Raw genomic sequence first — 24,328 nt, forward strand, 5'->3', positions numbered from 1 at the left:
GGACTGAACGTTCGGCCTGAGGAGGAACAGGAGGAGGAGGAGGAGGAGCAGGAGGAGGAGGATGGGGAGCTGTGTACCCCCCCCGTGCTTTATGCTAACCTTGCAGTGTCACATAAATTATTCAGGGCCGGCTCAGCCCGACAGAAACGAGACCCTCAGCGAAGCCGGACTCCTTATAATTCCACAGAGTGTCAGCAGCAGCTCGTAGCACTTCACAAATTGTACATGCGAGCTGCTTCGTTCAACTTTTCCTCTCAGATATTACACAAACACGTTATCTCATATTAGTTATTTCTTTCTGCCTCTTTGAGCTTTGCCGGCCTGATTCTGGCTCGTCTTTCCTCGTGTAGATGTTTGGTCGTGAAACACTCAAAGACTTTAACAGGTCTGTGTTTTTTTTAATAGTATCCCAGGAAAGTTCATGGACAATGTAAATTTTATTCATAATTTATGTGATGTTCAGTCTTTGCTCACCTGCACGTTTTCTTCTCTGAGACATTTATCGTAGCGATTTTAACGAACTCTTCTCAGAACCTGCATCTTCCGTTTTTTTAACGTTTGATTCGACCTCCTCCGGCTCATTGTTTGATATCTGTGGGTCAGTTTACCACGTCAGATTAGACTGAAGTGTCCCAATAAGTGTCTATAATTGCTGTGAAATTTGGTTTTGATATTCATGGTGCCCAGAGGATACATCCACTTGACTTTGATAATCCAAGTTTACACAAATCTGGTGAAATATCTCTGACTTTTGTCCTGGTACAAAAAACAGTTTTGGTCTCTGTAGCTAATTTCCCCGTTCATGACAACTGTACTGAGGGTGAATTTATATACAACTCACCTGTTCACATTATATTAAGGCTTAAAGTTATGCAGGATTCAGAGCGTGGACGCTTTGATTGACAGGTGGGTGTGGTTACAGGTGGATTAGTTGAGCAATGAGGCGTCGTCTCAGGTCCGCTGATGATCCACGTCATGGAGACTAGGTCCGTGTTTTATACATGCAGCATCCTCGGATCAGGAAAGCCTCCACTGTTGTTGTTAAAGGGTGGAGGATATATCAACACTGCTGACTTAAGACCTGTGGAGCGAATCACCTCTGATGTTTCCATAAAGATCCATAAACCTCCTCACATCTCCTCAAAGATATGTGTCATTAATACAGATGCTCTGCTCTGTTCTGGTGCTGCAGACACGTGGAGGGTAATTTAAGGCCCTTAGCTCCTCAGCTAAATTACATTACCTGCTAGATTACAGCAATTTTCCAGCTGTTTGCCTCTTCTGACCTTCATTACTGACGCCGCCTCCCCGAAGTCTTCAGGAGAGCGAGCTCCGTGTTCAATCTGAGCTCTCATTCCTGACCCTGAGCACCGCACTCTTGGCGTTATTAATGATCACGATGATTTGTATTCACGTTGTGCGCCGCTTCCTCGACTCGCAGCGCGTTGCACTGAAAGGAATAAAACAGTTTTTCAATCATCAGCTTGAAGCCGAAGTACAGGAACTACAGTTTGGTCACCTGACGTGACTCAGCGCTGAGATTAAAACATGGGATCTTATGCAAACAATGATTTAAGATAACGTGAGCAGCAGCCTGAGACCCCCCGAGGTTCACTCTGTGGTTAGAAATAGAGATAACACCGATCACATACAGCCGTACTGACCTTGATCAGCTCGGGTATCAGCCAGGCGTGACAGATCCACATGAAATACAGTTTCATTATAAAACCGTCAGTCCCTCATGTCACTTTAAAATGAGCCCCATGAGTTCTCCGCCAAAGATGAGGTACAAAGATTTTAAATTTGGGAAACAGAGGGCACGTTCTGTAGAGCATCAGAATCCAACACTAAAGCAAGATCAGGTCCCTGACCACGAGGCCCCCATCGTGCAGAACAAAATCTAGTTTTAAAGGTCCAGTGTGTCACATTTAAGGGGACAAATGGAATAAAATATTGATAACCATGTTTTCTCTAGTGTGTAATGACCTGAAATTAACAATTGCTATGTTTACAGAGGGAGCAGGTCCAATTCTAGAGGGAGGGACAAACCAAACACCGGCCCTTCATAGAACCTTTAGCGTTTTTCACGTTCGTTTCTCCGTCATGCTTGAAATGAGAGTAAGAGGTGAGGGGTATTCAGTTGATTGCAGTCTGCAACTTCATTGCTAAATTAGGAATAAGGATTTAGTGGTGTAGTAAAAGTACTTCAGCAAATTCACGATTTAATTCAATTTGACGATTTATTTCTGTTCGTTTAGAAAAAAACAAAGGATAAGGTACATAACACACAGGTCAGAGCTGGGTGCCATCTTCTGTAATGTGAACCAAAGTAAAAAGTGTCAGCGGGATTCATCCTCTGGGGACTACAAATCTCTACAAAATTTCATGCTAATCCACCGAACAGTGTTTGAGATATTTCAGTCTGAATGGTGATGAGTTCACTTACTGTCGTACGTACTGACAGGGACAAAGGGTAAATCCTCTGTGACTATGAATCATTGAATTGAACTTTAATGATTCTAACCAGCAGAGCGTTAAAGACGGGAGCACGAACTGGGGCTCAGTTCAGGCCGTGGCCTCGCTCGCGGATTGAATCAGTATGTTAATGAACACAAAGCAAGCGGAGTTGAGCAAACACTGATCAAACGTTGAACAAACACTGATCAAACGTATTGATCAAGACTGAACATGTTGCACGCACAAGATGGACGGCCTGAACATTTCACACGGTTCATGAGCTGTAATCAGAGAATATTGGATGTTTTTAAATAAATATGAAAAATGTGCTTCTGTATCAGATCCTGGAGGTTTAATATAATCTAGCAGTCATCTAATCTCTCGCCGTGTTGTTGCTGAGTGCTCCCGCCCAGACGGCGGTTACAGTCTGAGTGGAGAGCCTCTTAAGGAGATGCAGTGTGTTTGTAAAGTGATGCAGTAATCCAGGCTCCCTCTGTGGAGCAACAGTTAATACACAGCTCAGCCCTGCAGGATCCGCGGGGTCGAACCATCTGCCGCCTTTTATTAAAGGAAGTGACACGCTGGGTGGGAAGGAATGGAAAATAATTGATTCTCCCTCCTGTTACACGGAGAATCTGACTCCAAATCTGCCTCATCAGTAAGTATTAAACACAGATTGTTTAGCAGAGAAGAAGAAGAAGAAGTGAAAGAAAAGCAGTTTCTCTTTCTCTTCTCGTATGTGGCGGCCTTTTTTCTTTACGGCTCATCACTTTGGCTCTGCTGCATCATCCATCCACATCCGTGAGCGAAGTTTTCACAAGGTTGAACGCCTCAAAGAGAGACAGGAGCGCTGTGTCAGGGTGGCCCGGGCGGTTTTAATTGGAAGTTCAAGGAAAGGAGGGAGGATGTGTGTCAGGGCTAAATCTGGATGACTTGTATCGGCTCATTTGGCTTTCAAACGCACATTTACCAAAGACGCCAACTCCACAGCTCCAGTTTCAGTTCACAGTGTTAAGAAATTATAAAAATTTGGGTCCTTTATTCATATAACGAGTTAGTTAGCTAGCTATATCTAACGTGAGCTCCTTGAGTTCACGTTGCTTTGCTCAGGCAGCGATATCACTGCTGAAGCTGTCAGACTTATAGTTTTGGCGGGAGACGCACTGATGCTCCAGGATCACCCACCGACAGCCCCATCTACTCCCATGTAAACCGGAGAGGAGAAATTTCCCAAAGGAGCACGGGGCACCTGTTCTTTCTCTCTCTCCCCAGGTCACATTTTTTAACTTCACACACTGAAATTCAGCATTCACATGGTCGACAAGATGAGGATGCTCACGCTCATTCGGGCTTTTTGATACCACCTACCGTTTGGCATTAGCGTCCACTAGTTGGAGGGGCTTCATTTAGAGATTTTCTGTGTCTCTCAGCAGTCACTCACACACAGACAGAGCACAGCTGCAGTTAACTGCTCTGACCTGCAGCTGACCCTGGTTGCTTGGCAACAACCTCAAGCTGCCTTTGACTGACTTTGTTGAGTCTCTGTGCTGCTGCAGTGTCAGTAATAATGTCTGTAATGTAATAATAATATAATAAATATATATAATATAATAATAAAACGTTCTACTTTAGTACTTTTTGTAAATATGTACACTTGTGTTTTCCCTCCTTGACTATTTTTCGCTGCTGTAAACAAGTGAATTTCCCCGTTGTGGCATAAATAAAGTATTATCTATCTATCTAATGTGTCATTTATTTAGACATTTTCTAGTTTTTAATGTAACCTGTAATTTAACACCATATGATAGCATGAAATACTAACAGTAACTAACAGTTTAATCCAGTTTTGCTCTTGTATTTTAGGTCAAAGTAAACCTTGAATCAAAGAGAATTCAGAGACGCTCAGTGTATTATTTATTTCAAAAGAAGAAGAGAAAACAGAGTATGTCTGAGCTTTAGAAACAAAAAGTGTCTTTATCTCAATGAACAAAGCTGTTTCTCCTTTAAGGAAACCAAATGTGAGTTTAAATAATGAAATGCTTTCACATTGAATTCATCGCCCCACACTGCTACACCCAAACCTACGCCTGTGAAATGACATTACAGGATACTCCTAACACAGTTTCTGTATCTGTCTCTGCAGAAAAAGAGCAGAGAGGAGAGCTGTGGCGAGGGCAGCGGCGTGGAGATCCTGGAGAACAAGCCTTATGAAGACGGACCCGGAGGCTCGGGTCAGTACACGCACAAGGTCTATCACATCGGCAAACACATCCCGTCCTGGTTCTGTGCCATTCTGCCTCAAGCTGCCCTTCGAGTGGAGGAGGAGTCCTGGAACGCCTACCCCTATACAAGAACCCGGTGAGAGAGAAACTTTCATAGTGTAGACGCTGAAATCCCAACATTTGCTCTGTGGTAACACTCGAGCATTATCTGAAGTAGAGAGACTGAACTTTTAGTAATAAAACGTTGTTAATGGTTTTTATAGATTCATAAATTTGATGAATGAAATCGCTCGTTACTGCTGATGGAGCCGTTTCTTTTTTTTTTAACTTTTTTTATTTGGAATAATTTCAGCTGAATAATCACGTTCATTTACTGCACCAACGTTTTACGTTCTCCAGAGAAAACTTCAGTCGAGCTACTTTTGATTCTCGGTTCTTATAAATTACATTTGCAGGTCTCTGTTTTACCTTAAAGGTCCCGAAAACACATTTTCTCCATCAGTGAGCTGAAGTCTCGTACATGAGAGATTTCAGATTTCTCAGTTTTTATTAAAATCAGATGGAAATATGTGATGTCATGATGTACTTCTGTGGACCAATGAGGATGTAGCAAAAAAGAAATCTGAATTAAAATGGGATGCCAGTTGTGAGGCTGTCCTTCTCCTCTTTCAGGTACACCTGCCCCTTTGTGGAGAAATTCTCTATAGACATTGAGACGTATTATAAACCAGACACTGGAAATCAAGTGGACGTCTTCAATATGTCCTTAGCTGAGAAGAGACAGAGGACTGTCGGTAAGTCTATCATCGTGCACACCCTCCACTGCCATTATGAAAACTCCCACAGTGCACTCTTATGAAATTTTTGCCTTTCCGGATCGACGGGTCGATTGTCATCTCCTCACAGCGCTGTACAGACTGTGGAGTGTACGCGCTCGTGTCGAGCCTCTGAATACTAAAATTCACCGGGGTGCAGGAAGTGATTACATAAAAACCACATACACACCTCTGGGAGGCCGGCGCCGCTCACATCTGCGTCAGCATTTGCATATTGTGTTATTCATTATGATTCCATGCTCCCTGTAGACCCCATAGACATCGTGAAGGACTACATCCCTCCTCATGAGTACCTGGTGGAAGAAGACCCAAAGCTGTATCAGTCAGTCAAGACCAAACGGGGTCCGCTGTCGGACGACTGGATCGAGGAGATCAACCAGAACTCCGGTGAAAGCCCCGTCATGTGTGCCTACAAGCTCTGCAAAGTGGAGTTCAGATACTGGGGCATGCAGTCCAAGATCGAACGCTTCATACACGACGTAGGTAAGTACGGCACAGGTGTGATACACGTCACCTGCAGGGAAGTCTTACTGTTCACCCTGAAAAGTCAGGAGTAACCTCGAGAAGATGAATAACGAGGGATGAATTAATGTTCCTTCAAAGTCAGTGAAAACCTTGAAAAAACTGGGAATTATCATGATTAATCTGGGATAGTTATGAAAATCTGAGTAGTTTCAAAGTTTTAAAAAACTCTAAAAGGTAACCATGAAAACTATTAAGACAAGTGTGAAAAATTGGAAAAAATCCAACAAAATCTGGAATAATAATGGAAAAAATGAACCAGAGTAACTGAATGAAGTCAGAGTAACTCTAAAAAGTCTGTGATAATCCTGAAAGAGTCACTGTGAATGTGAAGAAGCTGTGAAATGTGTGAATAATCCAGAATCCAGAATAAAGTCAGAACATTCACTGTAATTTAAAGAAGTTGAGAGTAATCCTTCAAAACTGAGTGACCCTGAATTCTTTTGGAAATAATATAAACGGTGATAAAACTTCAGGAAAATGCTGAGTTGGGGATAATCCTGAAAAGAACCTTGAAACATCCTTGAAAGTCTTTGTGCCTACATGAGTATACACTAATCTGAAAAACTGAAAGTAATCCTTTGACTAAATGACCTCAAGAACCTTGAAAGATTTGAAAAGTCAAGAACTGCCTTTAGAAATCTGTAAAAAACGAGCAAAGATAAAGAATTAAAAGTGATTCAGAGTCGTGACAATCCTGAAATAATCCAAAAAAGTCATCGAGGAAAATGAAAAGTCAGGATCGCCTTGGAAACGCTAACCTTGAACATTTTGGAACAGCCCAATAAAAAAGGATTTTTCTGATCCGCATCGATGATTAACGCCTGATTCATGACTGAGCCAGGTGAGTTCTGAGGAATCGTGGCCGTCCAGGTGAATCAGAGAGGAAGTCACCTGTCTGAGGCGGTCGCAGGAAGTGTTGGAGCGTCTGGCTCGCTGAGATAACACAGCAGACCGGATTAATTTCCTGCCGGCGTCGGGCTCGTTTCTGTTTCACTGCTGTGATTTAAGACTGTTGATACACTCGCTCGGGCCTCGGCTCGCTGTATTTACCTCCATCCTAATGAAGCAGCAGCTGCTCCGTCTTCACTCTCTCGTCCAATCAACAGATCTTCAATCACAGAACGAGCTTTCGCTTCGACGTGCGCGCTTTCGAGGAACTTTATCTGCGGCTGTTTCGACTTTGCGTCCAGTTTGATTCATGAATATTATCACAGGCTGAGTTCCTCTGCTCAGATCCATCAGTTTAATCTTTCTTTTCTCTGGGTGTTAAAATATTTGCTCCCTCCGTTTGCTAATTCTGTCTTTTTCTGTTTTTCATCACGATGTGCTCGGAGCGTTCAGGTTTTAGAAGCAGCTGCTGCTTGTTTAGTTCATCAAGAGACAGACAGTGATGGGAATTAAATCTCCTCTGACAGATCAACCAGATATTTATATAACACTTTTAATTAATGCCAATGCATGATTGATTACATATGGGGAGATCAGCAGGGCACATGGAGGCTGCCCTGAACGTCTCATTGGTGGAGGCTGTACACGAAGAAGTTTGATTCACATTAAACAATATTCATTTTAATATTCGGGTGTTGAGATGATGACTAACGACAAAAACTTCATTTCAGTCTTAAAGTTTTAGCGTTTTTCACTTTTACTCTCTCATTAAATCTTGTTTTTGTCCTTCCAGGCCTCCGTAAGGTGATGGTCCGAGCCCACCGGCAGGCGTGGTGCTGGCAGGACGAGTGGTACGGCCTGACCATCGAGGACATCCGGCTGCTGGAGCTGGAGACTCAGCTGGCTTTAGCCAAGAAGATGGCCCAGTACAGCCTCAGCGAAGAGGGGGGGACGGAGACCAACGGCTCCTCCGTTAGCCAGGACCAGGAGCAGGGAGCTGAGACAGTGGGATCGAATGTGGAGGCTGAAGGAGGTGGAGGAGGAGGTGGAGGAGGAGGGAAGCTCGGAGACTCACTGGAGACACGAGGGGAACTCACCAAGCAGTGGTCAACATCCTCCAGGTCCTCCAACAGGTCCTCGAAGAGAGGCGGTGAGGAGCGGTTTGTGTTTTTTTACCTCGTTCATTCTCCTGATCTGGACGTTTGCTCATCGCCGGTTTGTTCACAGGGAGTCCGTCTCATCAGAGCATCTCCGAGTGGAGGATGCAGAGCATCGCCCGAGACTCGGAGGACAGCACGGACGACGAGTTCTTCGACGCTCATGGTAAAACCATCCGAAACACAACAGCTCATTTCACGCCTCCTGCTTCATTCAAATGTGCAAACATCGATTTCTTTTATTAAATCTCTTTGGGCTGATAAATTTATCTGTCGACGCCTCGAGGTTCATTCCTTTACTTTATGTTCTCATCCAGCCTCGTAGTTCACGGGTGCATTAAAAGATTTAATGGTGAACGTCTCAGGGAGGAGTGATTGTAGGTCGTTACATTAGATTCACTAAATTAAACTCTCGTTCAACAGTCTGCTGCCGAGTCACTTTATACATGAAGCACGCTTAAAAAGTTTAAGACCACGTTCAGGCTGACTTTAACCCAGCGATGGCTGAAACATCAGATCATAACAGAGCTGAATATGCAGCGGCAGGTGGAGATCTGCTATCCAAGGGCGGGTGTAGAGCTAAACCTGGACGTAGCCTGTGTGACTACGACTGAAGATGAAATAATTACTGTTTTAAGGTCTGATACGCCTTAAAATTCACGTATCTGTAGCTCAAACTCGACTTTCTGTTTTACGTTTCACGCCGCCACGATCACAGCTCCCCGCGATGTTTGAGTCCATCGAGGGTCATCTTTGTTCATTCATATGAGACGTCTTCTGTTTGTCATGCAGAGGACTTCTCTGACAACGAGGAGCTGTTCGCCAAGGAGATCACCAAGTGGAGCTCCAATGATCTGATGGACAAGATAGAAACAATCGAGGTGGACGAAGCACAAGGTGGGTGTCACATCAGGGTGTCACAGACGGAGAATGGGTTTGTAGTTTGAAGTCTTTGTTTCTGAACGGACGGGCGTCGCTTTGTTTCACAGAAACGTTGTATCAGGAGTCGGGCGGGGAGTACGCCGTGATGAGTAACGAGGAGCGGCAGATGGAGGTACAGTTTTTTTTTCCAATTTCTATCACGCTAACGCCCATAATTAAATTGCTTGTAGATAACACTCCTCCTCCTAAATTAGCTTTCCGTCATCCTGCCAGCGAAGTGAAATTAGGAACTGCAGCCGTCAGCTGAGGAGAAAAGATTATAAGAGGTCTGTGATTATAAGAGCACGACGCAGAGGTGGAAGTTAAAACTCCGTATTCTGTTTCCTGCACGTCATGACCTCAACATGACGTCGTGTTACAGGGTGTAGAAAATAAATAAGACTGTTCAGAGTGTGCAAGTATCATCAGGAACTTTGATCATGTTTTACTCCATAGATGATATTTTAGTTTCACTAACGAGGATTTAAGTTCAAACTGGTTTACTGCATGTTATGGATACGAAGCGCCGAGGTGATGAACTGTAAGGACGAGGGTCGAGTGGATGGTGGAGGACGGGAGGAGAAAACAGGATCATTGGTAGATGGAGGAGCTGTGGATGGAGGAGCGTCTCTGCATGCCTCTAATGGTTCCTGTGTTTGAATAAAAGATGGAGTGAACGTGGAGGTGTGTGAGTTCGAGGCGTTATAAAAGTTGATCATCGTTTGTCTGCAGAGCGAGGGAGATGTAAAATAATAAATGGATGATATTTCCTGACCTTTGGTATACGCAGTGTAGAAGCCTAAATGTGTGTGTAGTTTGTTTGTTTAGGTCACATGTTTTGAAGGTCACCTTCAGGTGTGGTTGGCTGTTGTCGCACCTTATTTTTACCTGTGTGCACCAGGCTGCACGTCACGTTTCACTTCTTATTATCGTCTCAGCTTGTATCTTTCATATCATTGTGCCGGTTTAAGTTTGTTGTTGCTATTTTGGTTAATAAACATCAGAAAACTTAAACGTGGACTTACAGTCGGAGCAACTTTGGTCTTTTATTGATGACATGTGGAGCCATCCTCTGATGTGCTGCACATGAACTCTTTACACTTTGCATGTTCAAACTATTGATAAAAAGTCATAAAAAGTTCTGAATATTAATCGACTGATTTCAGTATTTTTCCTCCATGTTGCTCATTTATCTCCCTCTGTGCTCGTCATCTCCTGTTTCCTGTTTCCTGTTTGCTTCCTGTCCTCTAACCTGCAGGACTGTTCGTCTCAGCAGTGTCTCCAGCCGTCCAAAATCCACGTCCTCGTCCTGGTTCTGCATGGAGGCAACATTCTGGACACCGGCTCTGGTACAGCAACAACCAAATCCATCCATCTTAGACCCTAACCCAGCAATAACAACCAAATCCTAGAGCAGTATCATAGCAGCTATAATTTTAAACATTTTAGCGTATTTCAGATGCATTGAAGGTTTGTAATTAAAGCTCATGTAATTAATGTATTCTTGTTCGTCTGCAGGCGAGCAGAACAGCAAGCAGGGAGATGTGAACACTCTGAGCGGGGCGTTTGAGACCGTCATGAGGGTCCACTATCCAGCAGCGCTGGGCCGCATCGCCATCCGGATGGTCCCCTGTCCTGCTGTGTGCGTCGACGCCTTCTCGCTCGTCTCCAAGTGAGAAAACCTCTCGAGTATTCGACGGTATTTAAACTCTGCTGTGATACACGCCGCCCCGCTGTGATAACAACACCTCCTCCTCCCCCCGCTCTGCAGTCTGAGCCCCTACAGCTACGACGAGAGCTGCCTGTCCAGCAGTCAGGACCACATCCCGCTGGCCGCTCTGCCGCTTCTGGCTACCTCTGCGCCGCAGTACCAAGACGCCGTGGCCACCGTCATCCTACGAGCCAATCAGGTGTACAGCGACTTCATCAAGTCTTTAGAGGGAGCGTCTTTTAGCGGGCAGGTCAGTGTGTAACCTGAAGGTGCATGTTCCAGATCGTTCTCCTCAGTGGTTTCATGTGTTTTCTGATGCAGGTGTGTGTTATCGGGGACTGTGTCGGAGGTATCCTCGGCTTTGATGCTCTCTGCAGCAGCTCGGTGACGGTGTCGGAAAGCCAGAACAGCAGCAGACGGGGCAGCGCCATCAGTGTCCAGGTATCACTGTCAGACGTGGCGTGCATGAGACTGACGGCCTCGCTCTTAACGTGCTTGTTCTCTCCATCTCCGTCTCTCAGGACACGGACCTTCTGTCTCCAGGTATTGTCATAAACAGCGTCTCTCCTTCGTCGCCGTCCCTCGAAGGAAGCCGCCATCTCAGCCGTAGCAACATCGACATCCCTCGCTGCTCGGGGCCCGACGACCCAAAGAGGCAACTTCCGCGCAAACGCAGCGACTCCTCCACGTACGAGCTGGACACCATCAAACATCACCAAGCCTTCCTGACCAGGTGAGACTCAAACTGTCCAACATGCTTCAGTGAGTGTGTGACGTGTTCATCTAAAGATATATTATTATTTTTATTTCATTTTTGTCTCATTTCAGTTATATAAACTGTTGCAGTGATAGATTATACATCTATTGTACCTAAGTACAATTTTAAGGTACTTGTATTAATATTTTTATTTTTTGCTGTTTCTTCTACTCCAGAGAAACATAAAAAATATATGAGTCGGTGTTTGCATACTTGTATTGTCCCATATAATCAGTACTGGTTGTGAAAAAACATTTATAGCATGTAACTTGGGAACCATAAATGTAGAAAACAGAAATAACGGTGTCGGAGGCACAAAAAGTTCCTCTGAGCCAAAGAAATGGCATCAGGCCTTGAACCGAGGTCGTGAGGCGCCGCAGGCTGATGCACAAAGTCCTGAATCAGGCCCCCATGGCGCTTGGAAATCTCCCAGCGAGCGTTGGGCCGGAGAATGTAAATTATGGCGTCTGGATGTGCAAAGAAATGGCAATCAAGTGCTGACGCCATTATTTCTAGGAGTGGGCGTTAGGGGTTTAAAGACTGGTGAGCCGTTTTGTGTTGAGTTCAGTTCAATAAACTCTGATTGCATGAGTCTCCTCTCCGCCTTCAGTCTTCACTCCAGCGTTCTCCACGGGGAGCCCGGGTCAAGGCGCTCCAGTAACAGCACCATGCTGGAAGGAGGCTCTTTAGGAAAGTTTGACTTCGAGGTGACCGACTTCTTCCTGTTCGGATCTCCTCTGGGGTTGGTGCTCGCGCTGAGGAAGACCGTGGTGCCCTCGTTAGATGGTGAGGAAGGTTTTCGGTTTATTCCAATGATCCTTGTGTATTCGATGTTCGCTGCAAGAAAAGAGCAGGAAGTGGTTATTTGTAGCCTGTGGTGTTTTTTCCTGTGTGGGAGCAGGTGTCAAGGGTCAGAGGTCATGTTTCTGATCTTGAAGTGTTTTGGCTGAGACGAGACGAATACGTGACTCAAGTCAGAGCTCGTTCCTTTGAGTCCTTTGGGGGTTTCTGACCTGCAGCTGTTTGGTTAACATCTGCACTAATTTTCAATTAGAAAGGAGAATAGTTGATTTCTCACTGTTTTGATGCATTGAAATTTATTTAGGCAGCTTATTTTGTCTGTTCTTCTACCATGAGTCAAAAGTTAGAATATTCCTACCAAGCTCTGTTTCATACAGTTTCAGATTTGTTCATTAAAGCTGCTTAAATTCAAGTTAATCAGCAGATGGACAAAGTTAGATACGACCTGGTAAACAGCTAAAAAGACAGATATTTGGTGGTGGAGACCAAAAACGGAGCTAAAAGACAGTAAATATGGGACTTAAACTCATCCAAACTCCAAATAAATGATAATGTTGCTCTGTAACAGCTGAATGTGTAAATAGATTATTTATTTATGAATATTGTGTTTATAGGTTGTAGCTCTTCTGCCAAATAACCAAAAGTTAAATTAAGAGTTAGATAGTTTGAATAATTGTCGAATATGTTGGCATTCTTTTATTTTCAATAACTTTTGGATGCTTACTCACTGACTTTTATAGCCTAAAGTTATATGAAAAGATTGATACCATCTCAGGTCTGTATGATAAAATGGTTAGGTTAGCATAGAGTGTAGAAACAGGGGGAAAAAAAACAAATTTCCAAGTATTCCTTCAGGGACCAACTCAGCAACCGCTGAAAATCGTGTTTGTTGACCTTCAGTGGTTTAATTATTCACCTGGTTGCAGTGATGTAGAAGTGTACTTCAGGGTGTGTCCGTACACGGTGACATCACTGCTGGGTGTGGTTGACCAGAGTCTCATTGTGTCTGTCCGTCCTCTGCAGTGTCCGCTCTGCGTCCGGCCTGTCAGCAGGTTTACAACCTGTTTCATCCAGCCGATCCTTCGGCCTCGCGCCTCGAGCCTCTCCTGGACAAGCGCTTCCACCTGCTGCCTCCCTTTAGCATCCCCCGTTACCAGCGCTTTCCTCTGGGTGACGGACACTCGGCTCTGTTGGGTGAGTCCCTGATAAACATGTGAAACTGTTTCACTTCCTGTACACTGCGCTACATGTCGACGAGTCTTTGTTGTTTATGCGTCATTCGAGCTTCTGTGTGTCTTCCGTCTCCCCTTCGTCTGGCTTCCTAGTTGAAACCGTGCAGAGTAACCCTCAGCTGCTGATGGAGTCGGCTGGTGCCGCATCCCACCGCTGCCAGGAGAACAGCGTTAACGAGACGTCGATCCCCGTGCCCGTCCTCAACTGGCAGAGCTCGCAGCTCCACGCAGAGAGTGTGTATCTGTTAGCATCTGGTTGCCTCCAGTCCTGTTGCTCTCTTTGTTTCTTTTGTTTTTCTGAAGCAACCTGAGTTTAATTGACAAAGTTCCGACCATCGTTTCACTTTTGGGAAAATATGTTTAGCACAAAGTCTGGAAACCGAAGGAAACCAGTCGCCTGGCTTTGTCCGAAGGTAACAAACTCCTACTATGTATTACACCTCTAAAGCTCGCTAATTAGCACCTGGCAAGCTCACGCTGACAGCATGAAGCCAGGAAGTCCCTGCACCCAGTCAGGAAACAGTCCCACGCACAAACACAAAATCTGATGTGTTAATCAGCTTCAGAGGTGTATTCTGTTTGGGCAGAGCCAGGATAGTGCTTTCCCTCTGTTTGTCTTCATGCTAAGCTAATCAGTTATGTCAGAATATGTCAGAATGTTCCTTTAATTACTGAGCTCCAGGTGCCACAATGTGACAGTCCTCAAACTTATATATCAGTCGTCCATCCTCTGTCTTCAAGGACGGCTAAATCTGGGGTAACTGGACTTGGTTGAAGTACCGTGAAGAGGCTTCTTCAGTTCTGACTGACTGGTGGGGAGATCCGAGTATTTAGCCCAGGTGGGATCGTAGACCCGGCCATAGTTCACACCAGAGCTCAGGTGACCTTAACGACTGACTACAGTCGTCACAACAATAATTAGCTCTTTCGGACCAAGTGATAAGTGTGACCAGGTCTACGATCCGCCTAGGCTCCAGTTAACGTCTTCACGGATCTACAACCACGTCTAGTCGCCTCAGATTGAACCCCTGTTAAAAAGTATTGGTTGTGTTTATCAGAGCTTACTTCCAGTTTTGACAATTTTCCTGTGATATTCTGGATTATTAGTGACTCTCCAGTTGCCTTAATTTCAGGTCTACCTCCAAATAAATTAGTTAGTCTGATGGTGTCAGTGATTACTTTTCTGACTCTCAGCTCGAGCAACCCCTTAAAAAGTTTAAATTTATAACATAAAGAAACCTTCCTTCTTCGTCTTTGCAGTGAAGAATATAACACTAACTCCTCTGTTCTGTCTCTGCAGCTGATTCTCTTCACTCACATATTTTTGTGGACGGGCAGTACCCGGCGTCCACGTCTCCAGGGGTCCCTCACCTTCGTTTCAACCGCAGGGCCAGCGAGGCCAGCCTCGCCAGCCAGGTGTCGGGCTTAGCCGACTCTTACACCGCCTCCAACATCGCCACGAGTAAGTTGACCTCCTAACCCTCCTGCCTTTCGGTGTTCAGGCTGACAGTTTAAGTGCTGACATTCTCATTTCCTCCCTCCAAACATCCCCTCAGCACACAAACGTGAAGTCAGGCCCACTAAAAGGCCGACTCTGCTGTCCCAGCTGGCTCTTCCCTACAGTAGATTTGTCTCTCGGGGCTCGTCCTTGCGGCAGAAAACCCGCCAGGTGTTCCCAAAACTCAACGGCGTGGAGTCTGAGCTGAGCTCGGACATTAGCTCTGACCTCGCCGATGTCACGTCTGACATCAGCTCGGTGACCCCATCGCCCGGGGTGCTGAAGATCGTAGAGCAAGGTACCCTGGGAGCTGTAGTGAGAGGACATGAGGCAAGGATGCTAGGCTCCGTCCTCATTCCCTGTGCGTTTTCCTTCCTCCTCTGGGATCTTCCTGCCTCAGATAGTCTTCCTTGAATAGTTTTCAAAAAGGAAACACAAGACTCATAATCTTGTGCGACTTTCTCTTCAGCTCAGAGTCACGAGAACAACATCTGAACTTTCCTTTGCAAGACTACCCAGAAAAAAAACAAAGTTCTCACCGAGTCTGAGCTGCTGTTTTCTTGCGAGTGTGCGATTCAAACCTCTTTTTACTCATAGTCGGAGTGTAGTGCCTCTTAGTGAAACCCTCGACGTCTAACTGTCAAACTCTTCTTCCCTAGATGAGCAGATCTGCATCGGACACCACAAACAAAGATCAAGACGCTGATCCCTCAACTTCTCTGTCTTTTCCAATTTCTGTAGTTGCTTCGAGGTGGTGGGGCAGTAAGAGGATGGACTACGCCCTGTACTGCCCCGATGCCCTGACGGCGTTCCCCACTGTGGCTCTGCCTCATCTCTTCCACGCCTCCTACTGGGAGTCCACAGACGTCGTCTCTTTCTTACTCAGACAGGTTCATCGTCTTTCTTTTTATGGAAATAATCATTTATTCTTTAAATTAACTATGTAGTTTTAGCCGTGTTAGTGATGATGGGGATCCACCACTTTGGGCTGAGATAGCTCAACAACTTTTGGATGGATTACAGTGAAATTGGGTAAAGACATTAATGCTCCTCAGAGGATGGATCCTACTGATTCTGATGATCCTCTGACTTTTGATCTAGTGCCACCATGAAGTTAACATTTTTGTTGTTTTGTAAAATGTCTGCACGTTTGGATAGATTGCCAAAAAAATTGGGTAAAGACATTCATGGTGTCCAGAGGATGAATCCTATAGTGAATTTGGTTTGTTTTACGTTGAGGATTACATTTGGACATTTTATGCTCCCCAGAGGATGAATCATTCTGTCTTTGATGATCCCCTGACTTTAATCTAGCACCACCATGAGGTTATATTTTTTGGGGGGTGTTTTTGTGAAATGTCTGCACAACGTTTGGATAGATTGCCAAAAAAAAATTGGGTACATTCATGGTGCCCAGAGGATGAATCCTAAAAAAAAAAGAATCCTGCAGTATTGCAATTTCTAGTTCTGGTCCATTTATTTAAAAGTTATTCTCTTCCATAGATGATGAGACATGAGAATTCGAGTATTTTGGAGCTGGATGGTAAAGAAGTATCTGAATTCACTCCGTCCAAACCTCGAGAGAAGTGGCTCCGCAAGAGGACTCATGTTAAAATCAGGGTAAGGTCACTGCGTTTAACTAATCAATGTTTTATTTGTGTATCAGAGCTTCGTTTTTTTTCTTCTTTCCTCTCCCATTAATCATCTCACAGCTCCTCAGATTTATCTGGTGACCCTTTGAAGGTTCCTGACCCCTCAGGTTGGGACCCACTGGATTAAACTGTATAAGAAGTATTTAAAGTACCTCTTAACATTGATGCATCAGTAGGAACAATCTAAGCAGGAGGATAAGGCAGTCCCAGTGATGCCTGAGAGGTAAAAGTCTGTTTTGTCTTGGTCAGAACGTGACGGCTAACCACCGCGTGAATGACGCCGTCTTCACGGAGGACGGGGCCCAGATGGTGATGGGACGTTTCATGTACGGCCCTCTGGACATGGTCACCCTTACTGGGGAGAAGGTAATGACGACGTCCAGCTGTGCCCGACTCGTTATGTCATCACGTCATCTGTCTGTCTGTCTTTAAGGTCGCACGTCGTCGAGTCGTGTTGATCTTTGTATTGTTTCCTGCAGATCGACATCCACATCATGACCCAGCCTCCCTCCGGAGAGTGGGTGCACTTCGACACGGAGCTCACAAACAGCAGCGGACGCATCGCTTACGCAATCCCTGAGAAGAAAAGGCTCGGCATCGGCGTGTATCCTGTCAAAATGGTGGTCAGGTACGCCAAGTTAGATGATTTCATGTAATAAAAAACTATATTTTACTTTTCCTTTCACACTAACGGGGTCTCTGCTTTTATCCCGTAGGGGCGACCACACATTTGCCGACAGCTATCTCACCATCGTACCGCAAGGGACGGAGTTTGTTGTGTTCAGTATTGACGGGTCGTTTGCCGCCAGTGTGTCTATAATGGGCAGCGACCCAAAGGTTCGAGCTGGAGCTGTGGATGTGGTGAGGTGAGGATCACACCTGAGGATCTCTGTAGGTTCATTCTGCACCATAAATGGTTATACAGATAGATTTCCATAACCCTGCCCCCTTTCACCTGTGCTCCAATCACAGTTGAGTAAGCCTCGGCTCTTCCATTCCTGTACCTACGTGCTAGTTTGTCTGTTCACAAAAGCAAGGTTTTGAAAACGTTGCTGTGCTCTGTTTATTTCTCAGGTACTGGCAGGATTTGGGTTATCTGATCGTATACGTAACGGGCCGTCCTGACATGCAGAAGCAGCGTGTCGTGGCCTGGCTCTCTCAGCATAACTTTCCTCACGGCATCGTCTCCTTCTGCGACGGGTTGGTTCACGACCCGCTCCGGCACAAGGCCAACTTCCTCAAGTGCCTCATCAACGAGGTAAGAAAGGCCGCCATTAGATTTAAGGAGGTTTTCTAATAAAATCCTCAAAGTCTATAAAAGCTGACCTCCGTCTCTGATTTAGGCCCACATGAGGATCTTTGCAGCCTACGGCTCCACCAAGGACATCTCCGTGTACTCGTCCATCGGCCTGCCTCCGTCCCATATCTACATCGTGGGAAGACCCACGAAGAAAATGCAGCACCAGTGTCAGGTATGGAACAAATCCTGTTTCTTGTCTCGATGTTCGATGCGTGAAGTGCTCTCAAAGTGATCTCACGTCTCTTCCAGTTCATCCCGGACGGCTACGCCTCCCACCTGTCCCAGCTGGAGTACAACCAGAGGTCTCGTCCCGCCAAGCCAGCGAGCACTCGCATGGTCCTACGCAAGGGTAGCTTTGGGTTAGGCGCCGCCGGAGGCGAATTCCTTCGCAAGCGCAATCACATCTTTCGCACCATCTCTCAGCAGCCCGGAGGGGCCGGATCGGCCTCTCCGAACCAGCCGGGTCGGACTGAGCGTACGCTGAGCCAGTGCGAGATGGAGCGTGAGCGAGGGGTCGGACCGGCGACCCAGAGGAGTATGAGCATCGCTGCAGGGTGCTGGGGTCGCAGCGGGAGCACCAAGGAGGGCAGCGGAGGGTTACTCGGCCCTAAATAAGGACCCAGCCTGAGCCACCATGATCTCTGGATTGGACAGAGATAGAAGGGTTGGTAGAAATTAGAGGTGTAGATGAGGTGAGCATGAACATTGTTAGAGATTAGGGATCTAGGTGGATCTGTCCAGGAGGAGTGGACTAATCAGGCGGGATCCAGCGAACAAAAGACAGTTCTGTAGCATGACTCTTTTACAGTAATACTTTTATAGGATACATCACTAACTATTAAAAAAAATGACAAGGAGGGATTAAATGAAATATTGTAAGCCTTAAACTAATCTCGTATAACGGGACGACCCCCCCACCTCCCCTTATACAATACACTGTCCTAGCATTCACACCCATGAGCTCAGGACAAACTGCAGAGCCAGATCCATCTCCAACAGTCGCGCACGGGTTTGAGGCAAAGTTGATTGGCAGCCATGTCAGAAAGCCAACGACTCTCACTTCTGTTTCCGTCCCAGTGTCAGCTGAGCAACATGTTAGCAATGACTGGCAATAACACAAATGAAAGGGAGGGAGTCAGTTCATCTAAATTACATGAACATTTTCAAGTAGTATCGAGCCATGCAAGTCGTTTTGGGTTTTGAGTTGCTGCCCCAGTCGAAGGAGTTCAGGTATCTCGGGGAGTGGAGCTTGAGATGAACCGATGATGCGGACGTTGTACCAGACCGTTGTGGTTCAGAAGCTTCTCAGCTTTCTTAGTCCATCTACATTCCAACCCTCCACCTTTAAAAAGTAACTAAATAAGTAAATAAGTTAGATTACAAGTTACTTTATTAGTTACATTCAGCAGCTTCCGACAACCCCCCCGGACTTTCTTTGTAAGTTCGTGTTTTTGAAGCTAGATAACACTTCGTCGCCAGCACAGAATGTACAACCAACCTTACTGTTGTCATCTTTAGCTGACACAAACTCACTTTTGAGATAAGGTGAGGAGCTCAGAGTTAGAGCCTTTTAAAGATGTACCCACAGGCTTCACCGAGAACAAGACTGAAATATCTCTTCAACTTTTGGAAGAGTTGCTATGATCCCCAGAGATTAATGCCCAAGGACTTTGTTCATCCCCTGAGTTTTGTTTTCATGCCATCATGAAGTCAACATTTTGGGGTTTTTTTTGTTTTGTTTGTAATATGATGTTCATGGTACCCAGAGGATGAATCTTCCTTTTAGCATCTAGTGTCATCACATCAAAGTTTTGACTCTCAACATCTACAGGATCAATTGGCACAAAAAAAAATATTTCCCAGATGATGAATCCTACTGACTTTACTAACAAATCTTTCTAGTGCCACCATGAGTTCAATAAGTCAAATGTCTCAACAACTATTTGAAGAATTGGCATGAGAATTGGTACACAAACATTTTCTGAACCCAAACTTTGGTTTATGACCAAATAACCTCGATTTGGAGGCAGAAATCTTTAAAAAAAAAACGTTGCATGGCTCGATACCACGGATATGATTTTGTTTTTGTAATTTCAGTGAACTGTTCCTAAAAATCTGAAGATATCTTGTATCAGACATGAAAGTTCTTGTCTTAGTCACAGAACAGTTGAGTTCATCACTGATATGCTATTTAAATACTGGCAGTCCAGTTTTTCATCCCACCGCGTGAGACTCTGTAGTGTTATCCCTTTCAGCGTGGCCTCTGGGCCATCCAAGGCCTTAATATCCAACAAGACACTTCTTGCTCCACAGATGGAACAGAAAGCAGAAAAAAAACAGGGCATGCAGCATTAAAGCAACAACTGAAACACTGTACAGTCCACAGCAACAATCCCTTTATATATTCATCTGCTTGCAATACCTCTGATCCACCAATTGGTGGCGTTTCGTTTTGCTGCTGGGAGACACTTGGCGGCTTTTTGCTCTTTTTTTGCTTGTTGGAAACCGAACAGGATGGACCTGGTGTTTCTGCTGAGGACCCTGAGAGGGACGGAGGCATTATTTCCACATAGCTTTCAGTCACAGAGAGACCTGTCAGCATTTTTACCAAGTGGACTGAAGAGCGTGGCAGGAAGTGATTCAAAACTGGACTGATCCTTTTTTGGGGGGTGGTGATTGTTGGTGAGGTCTCACCCTCAGCAAACGTTTCATTTCATTTGCTTCTGTCGACTGAACTGAATAGAAGAAGAAGAAGAAGCCACCTCACATTTCCTGTCCGAGTTGTGCACAAAAGTCAGATTTTTACCGTGCTGATGCCACCCGAGGTTAGCTTCGAGTCTTTCTTCTGAACAACAGTCAGAAACAGCTTTTGCGTGCAGTAATCCTGCCTCATTAAAAGATAAAATCCACCTCTTACTGTGCGAAAATGTAATAATCTAATATGAAGCTCAGCAGTTGGTCTGAGTTGGTTAAATCAAGTGAATATCTTCAAAAGTTACAGACTTTTTTAGTATGAAATTAGCTCAAAAGTCAGCTCAGCTAAAGGCGAATCTAATATTGTATTGAATATGAAATGACTTCCTGCTGACTCATTTTTGATACTCGAACATCTAGCAGACTTTCAGGGTGAGATCTTAAATGGTTTAAATCACCGGTTCTCAAACTGTGATATGTGATTCAGAGTTGAAAATCAAAATTCCCCATTAAGAGATTAAAATAAAGTAAATCTTCTTCGTTGCTATGCTGATGACACCCAACTGTATACTGTCACTTCAGACCAAGTGCAAAAACACATAATTAACCATCTTTTCTACAGTCTAGTGACGTCGGTGCAGATTGCAAACCTCTGAGTGGCCACGTAAAACTTTCTTTCATTCAACATTTCCATACTAAAAAGGCAAAAGGGGAGATATTCACTTGATTTTTATGACGATCAAAGCCTAATTTTATCATAGGATAAAGAAGAACAATGAGAATCATTGACCAAAGCTGTATCTGACTATTGTTTTAAGGGTCTCATTAACCTTCGGTACACTTTAAGCCCATGAAAGCTTTTGCAGATGCGGCGGTGTGGAGCTGTTTCATTTTACTATGCTGTTGTTTTATGCCGCCCGTCGCTTCCACGCGACACAAGAGTGTGTCCGTTTTTCCCGCCACTCTCTGTGTGATCAGCAATGTCTTGAACCCACCACGAAAAGCCAAAATCATTCTCTAATACTGTAGTTAATCAACTGTGTAACCTCATTGTCGTTTTTTGCACTAGTTTATGGTGGGAATATACTGTAGTTACCATCTCATGTTGCTACATTTGAAACACCTCTGTAGTGCATGACACTTTTTATTAATTTCAGGGTATACTGTATGTGCAGGTACGCACATGTCTGTACAAAATAATGTAAGTAAATGTGCCAAAACAGATAGTAGACAGTTCTAGAGGAGCATTTAGACCAGGGGTTTTCAAAAGACACTGTGGGGGCCCCCCAACAGCCTCCGATCCTCCTGTTACTTATCTTTGTCTTGCCTCTATTTGGCAGATATGTTTTGGAACTACAATTCCCAGATGCTTGCTACGACTGGAGCCTATAGTTGTTTACATTTTGGCAAATTGGCACCAATAAAAGTCAAACGAAATAGCTATTAGCAGGTCCTGTTTGCAGTGTACCCGTGGATACTAACGTATAAATGCTGAATGTTTCTGAGGCAGGTTCTGGAGTTGGAGACGAGATAATGATATCCCTAGAGAGTGGAAGTCATACTGAATCTAAAAATATCTATATAATGTCTGTATGTTCAGATTTGTTAAGGGTATGACTCAGAGAAGGCAATCAGGCGCTAACAGTTTTAAAGCACCTTAATTGCCTCCATGAGTCACCGCTGCTAAATCTGCTGACCAAACTACAATAACGAACTTCCTGCCGACTTCAACAACAGCCCAGCAGTGGGAGGCACCGCACAGTTTGAAAACCCCTGATTTAGACGGCATCGAACCTTTTATGAAAGACGAAGACGAAGAAGAATGGGGAGCAGGGTACCGAGAACGTTAACTGCTTTGACGAAATTACTTTTTAATGTAACATTGTCCACGTGTGAGAAAGAAAAGTGGCTTTAACAGAAAACTGAAGATGTCTTTTAAACTTTGAGTTGAGGGCAGAGGTCGAGCGTGATCGTGGACAATGAGCTATTTTCACGAGAAGTCGTGGGCTCGTGGGTTTTTGGCTACAAACACATCGTTCCCTTTTTGGCCGATCGGCTGCTGAGTTGAATGTCCGCCCATTCGGTGGGTGTGTCAGTGTACATACTGTAAAGATGTATATGTAGGACTTATATGTTTGAGAGTTATTTATTTACCTAAAGATCATGATGTTACTCTGGAAATTTCAGGTGAAATATATTTGAAATATGTAGCATTTTTTGTTTGTCATTAAGGCTACGGACCAACACAGGAAAGGTTTTATGTTTTTACCAGTGCAATATTATTGTTCCAATCACAGCCAGGCAGAACCACTATCACAGCAGGGGCACAATCGACCACAACACAAGCTGCAGGCAATTCACAGTCTGAAATCACACACACACACCACCTGCAAGTTGTTTCACACCTCGTGAAAGCTATTTGTATTCGAGCTACTGTTGACCTCTGCTGTCTCTTTACAACAGTCAACTGCTGAGCATTTTATAGGACTTACTGTACCTATTTTTCAAACTGGAGTATTTTACAGAACCTTTGAAATATAACTGGAGGCTGGTTTTTCAGTCAGCGGGTGCATGAAAAAGTAAAAAAAAAAAAAACATAACGAAGCAGCTCTATTTAACAAGCTGTTGCATGTCATCCAGTCAGATTGAAACTACTTAATCTTTCATGCTTAACAATAATAAACCAGTTTGTGTTGTCCTCTATGTCCTCACTGTTTAATGAAATATATATCAAAACATTCTGCTGATTATATTTGAGATTATTACAGCCACGTTAAGATGAGAAGAAATCTGCTTAGAGACCTACAGAGGTTTATCTTCAGCTCTGTTTTTAAAATACACAGTCCAGTATTCATTTTAGTTGTTACACAAACCTTTTTGTGGGACCAGTTTTTAATAAAACACCCTTTATAAAGGTTAAAGGAATAGTTTATTTTGGGAAAATATATAAATTGTAAATTTACAGAAAATAAATTTAATTTTTACAGTTGTGTTCTGTTTTTTAAAAATGTATATAAAAAATTTAATTAAAATTTTTAAAAAGAAATTTAATTTTAAATGTATTTTTTTATTTTAAAATGAAAAAATGTAAATTATTTTTTTTATTTACAACTTTAAAAAAACAGAACACGACTGTAAAAATTCAAGTTTTTCATTTTTCTTAAAATTTTCAAATTTAATTTTTTTTTTAAATTTAAAAGAAAACCATAAATTTATGTAAAATTTTTTTTTTTTTTTTTTTTTTTTTTTTTTTTTTTTTTTTTTTTTTTTAAAAAGGATACGACTCCAAAATGACAGACATTATCTGTAAATTAACTAGCCAACCATTTTAGGTATGTAAAACTTTAATTTTTACAGTTGTGTTGTTTTTTTTAAAATAGTATATAAAGAAATTTAAATTTGAAAATTTAAATTAAAATATATTGTTTGTGTATACAAAGTGTACAAAAAAAAAAAAAAGATTTGTAGCCATATTTTCCAAAATAGAAATTTTCCTTTAATAAATTGTTTCATAGATCAGTGAGAAGAAAAGAATAAAAGTTTGAAAAGTTTGGCAGGTTGTGAAAAACATTTTTTTTTTAGAAAAGGCTTCAGAAGATCTGGACCAAAATCCATTTATTAAGACGTTAATTACAAAACTCTTTAATATTCGTCACTTCACATTTATAGCTGCAAAT

At 43.7% G+C, this 24,328-nt stretch overlaps 1 protein-coding gene across 5 annotated transcripts in view; it reads left to right on the forward strand.

Annotated features, from left to right (window-relative positions):
* The window catches only part of pitpnm2 (phosphatidylinositol transfer protein, membrane-associated 2), a 43,699-nt gene extending 20,345 nt beyond the window's left edge, over nucleotides 1-23,354 (forward strand). For 4 of the 5 annotated variants that reach the window (XM_019278720.2, XM_019278724.2, XM_027282137.1 and 1 more), the window contains 24 exons: nucleotides 4,601-4,815; nucleotides 5,352-5,473; nucleotides 5,765-5,998; nucleotides 7,722-8,078; nucleotides 8,156-8,251; nucleotides 8,878-8,982; nucleotides 9,075-9,139; nucleotides 10,265-10,355; nucleotides 10,525-10,678; nucleotides 10,778-10,967; nucleotides 11,039-11,158; nucleotides 11,239-11,450; nucleotides 12,085-12,260; nucleotides 13,299-13,469; nucleotides 13,601-13,741; nucleotides 14,808-14,969; nucleotides 15,747-15,895; nucleotides 16,509-16,625; nucleotides 16,907-17,023; nucleotides 17,137-17,285; nucleotides 17,374-17,523; nucleotides 17,732-17,915; nucleotides 18,001-18,129; nucleotides 18,207-23,354. In XM_019278720.2, coding sequence (XP_019134265.1) covers nucleotides 4,601-4,815; nucleotides 5,352-5,473; nucleotides 5,765-5,998; nucleotides 7,722-8,078; nucleotides 8,156-8,251; nucleotides 8,878-8,982; nucleotides 9,075-9,139; nucleotides 10,265-10,355; nucleotides 10,525-10,678; nucleotides 10,778-10,967; nucleotides 11,039-11,158; nucleotides 11,239-11,450; nucleotides 12,085-12,260; nucleotides 13,299-13,469; nucleotides 13,601-13,741; nucleotides 14,808-14,969; nucleotides 15,747-15,895; nucleotides 16,509-16,625; nucleotides 16,907-17,023; nucleotides 17,137-17,285; nucleotides 17,374-17,523; nucleotides 17,732-17,915; nucleotides 18,001-18,129; nucleotides 18,207-18,572 — 3,972 coding nt within the window. In that variant the 3' untranslated portion in view covers nucleotides 18,573-23,354. The remainder of the gene's footprint in view (nucleotides 1-4,600; nucleotides 4,816-5,351; nucleotides 5,474-5,764; nucleotides 5,999-7,721; nucleotides 8,079-8,155; nucleotides 8,252-8,877; nucleotides 8,983-9,074; nucleotides 9,140-10,264; nucleotides 10,356-10,524; nucleotides 10,679-10,777; nucleotides 10,968-11,038; nucleotides 11,159-11,238; nucleotides 11,451-12,084; nucleotides 12,261-13,298; nucleotides 13,470-13,600; nucleotides 13,742-14,807; nucleotides 14,970-15,746; nucleotides 15,896-16,508; nucleotides 16,626-16,906; nucleotides 17,024-17,136; nucleotides 17,286-17,373; nucleotides 17,524-17,731; nucleotides 17,916-18,000; nucleotides 18,130-18,206) is intronic. The other variant, XM_019278725.2, reaches the window with a different exon arrangement.
* The last annotated feature ends 974 nt before the right edge of the window (nucleotides 23,355-24,328 follow it).

The sequence above is a fragment of the Larimichthys crocea genome, chromosome IX, assembly GCF_000972845.2.
Source record: "Larimichthys crocea isolate SSNF chromosome IX, L_crocea_2.0, whole genome shotgun sequence".
NCBI lineage: Eukaryota > Metazoa > Chordata > Actinopteri > Sciaenidae > Larimichthys > Larimichthys crocea.